The 2,287-nt window shown below is 43.8% G+C and overlaps 1 protein-coding gene across 1 annotated transcript; it reads left to right on the top strand.

The window, feature by feature from the left end:
- The first annotated feature begins 1,477 nt into the window (after positions 1-1,477).
- On the top strand, positions 1,478-1,843 carry LOC138894394 (uncharacterized). Its single transcript, XM_070179092.1, has one exon. It carries the CDS (start codon positions 1,478-1,480, stop codon positions 1,841-1,843), a length of 366 nt encoding a protein of 121 aa, XP_070035193.1.
- Positions 1,844-2,287: the final 444 nt, after the last annotated feature.

Below are 2,287 nucleotides of genomic sequence, written 5' to 3'. Positions count from 1 at the left end.
AGTTATTGCATATTCTTTACGTCAGATGAAGCCCCATGAGAAGAATTACTCCGTATATGATTTGGAGTTGTCCGCGATAGTTCATGCTCTCAAGATCTGGAGGTATTATCTTTATGGGGTGTCTTGTGAGGTTTACACTGATCATCACAACTTACAGTATTTATTTAAGTAGAGGGATCTTAATTTGAGGCAGCGCAGGTGGCTTGAGTTAGTGAAGGGTTATGATATTACCATCTTTTATCATCCGGGCAAGGCGAATGTGGTTGCAAATGCGTTGAGCAGAAAGGCCGAGTGTATGGGTAGTTTTCATTTATTTCAGTAGAGGAGATGCCATTGGCTTTGGACATTCAATCCTTAGGTAACAGAATTGTGAGGTTGGATATTTCAGATCCCAGTCAAGTTCTTGCATGTGTTGTGACTCAGTCTTCATTATTTGAGCGGATCAAGGTTTGTCAGTACGATGATCTAAGTGCGCTCACTTGCTAGTTCGTAGAGAGACAGTACTACAGGGTGGTGCCAAGGAGGTTACTATTGGTGAGGATGGTGTTCTGTGACTCTAGGATCGCCTATGTGTTCCTAATATTGATGGGTGGAGGGAGAAGATTCTAGAGGAGGCATATCGTTCTCGGTATTCTATTCATCCAGGTGCTACGAAGATGTATCGCGACCTGAGGCAGCATTATTGGTGGCGGCAGATGAAGAAGGACATAGTTGAGTATGTAGCGAGATGCGTAAATTGCCAGGAGGTTAAGTATGAGCACCAGAGGCCAGGTGGCCTACTTCAACATATGGTTATATTGGAGTGAAAATGGGAGTGCATCACTATGAACTTCTTAGTTGGTTTGCCGCGGACGTTGAGGAAGTTTGATGCCGTTTGGGTCATTGTCGATAGGCTGACCAAGTTGGCACACTTTATTCCAGTGATGACTATGTACTCTTTAGAGAGATTGGCCCAGATTTACATTCAGGAGATTGTCCAGTTGCATGATGTTCTTGTTTCCATCATTTCAGATAGAGGACCTAAGTTCACTTCACATTTTTGGAGAGCAGTACAAAGAGAGTTGGGTACCCGGGTAGAGCTCAAAACAACCTTTCATCCGCAGAATGACGGGTAGTCAGAGCGGATAGTTCAGATCCTGGAGGAAATGCTTAGAGCGTGTGTGATTGACTTTGGACGGCAGTGGGATCGATTCTTGCCTCTGGCCGAGTTTGATTATAACAACAGTTACCAATCCAGCATCGAGATGGTTCCATTTGAGGATTTATATGGTCAGCGATGTCCCTCACCCATCAGATGATTTGAGCCCGGCAAGTCTAGGTTATATGGCACTAATTTAGTGAAGGATGCTTGGATAAGGTAAAGTTGATTCAGGAACGACTTCGCACAACACAGTACAGACAGAAGAGTTACGTGGATCAGAAGGCGTATGATTTATCATTTATGGTGGGCGAGAAGGTTCTCCTAAAAGTCTCACCGATGAAGGGCATCATGTGGTTCAGGAAGAAGGGCAAGCTGAGCTTAAGGTTTATTGGCCCATTTGAGGTGTTGAGGCAAGTTGGGGAGGTTGCTTATAAGCTTGTTTTGCCTACCAGTCTATTGGGACTTTATCCGGTTTTCCATGTGTCTATGCTTCAGAAGTACCATGCCGACAGGTCACATGTGTTAGATTACAGCATGGTTAAGCTAGATGAAAGGTTGGGTTATGAGGAGGTGCCAGTTGCCATTGTTGATAGCCAGGTTCGCCAATTGAGGTCTAAGAAGATTTTTGCGGTAAAGGTCCAGTGGAGTGGTCAACCAGTCGAGGAGGCGACTTGGGAAATCGAGGAGGACATGCAGATCTGATATCCACACTTATTCCGCACTTTAAGTATGATTCTAGACCCGTTCGAGGACGAACGTTTGTTTAAGAGGTGGAGAATGTAACGACCCAACTGATTGTTTTGCTTTCTAGATCCTTGTTAACCTAATTAAGACTCTCTGTATGTACCTTTAGTGTGTTATGACTTGCGGGGATGGTTGGTTTGAGTTTTAAAGGGTTCGGGTTGAAATCGGAACACTTGGTTCCTTAATAGTGGCCTAAGATGGTCAAGTTTTACTTGAGTCAATATTTTGAGTAAACAACATCGGAACCGGGATTTGATTGTTCCAATAGGTTGGTATGATGATTATGGACTTGGGCGTATGTTCAGATCGAGTTTTGGGTGATCTGGGAACGTTCTGGCGCCTAATGTTGAATGTTGGCGCATTGAAGGTTTTCTTGTTCTTTAAATTTGATTTTAAGTAGAT

Source organism: Nicotiana tomentosiformis, chromosome 6, assembly GCF_000390325.3.
Source record: "Nicotiana tomentosiformis chromosome 6, ASM39032v3, whole genome shotgun sequence".
NCBI classification, from domain to species: Eukaryota; Viridiplantae; Streptophyta; class Magnoliopsida; order Solanales; family Solanaceae; genus Nicotiana; species Nicotiana tomentosiformis.
The sequence above is the reverse complement of the archived record's forward strand: the minus strand, read 5'-3'. Positions and strand labels throughout refer to the sequence as shown.

Bases quoted from the DNA above. Each gene is read 5' to 3' on its own strand.
- LOC138894394 (XM_070179092.1), top strand. From the start codon at position 1,478: ATGAAGGGCATCATGTGGTTCAGGAAGAAGGGCAAGCTGAGCTTAAGG.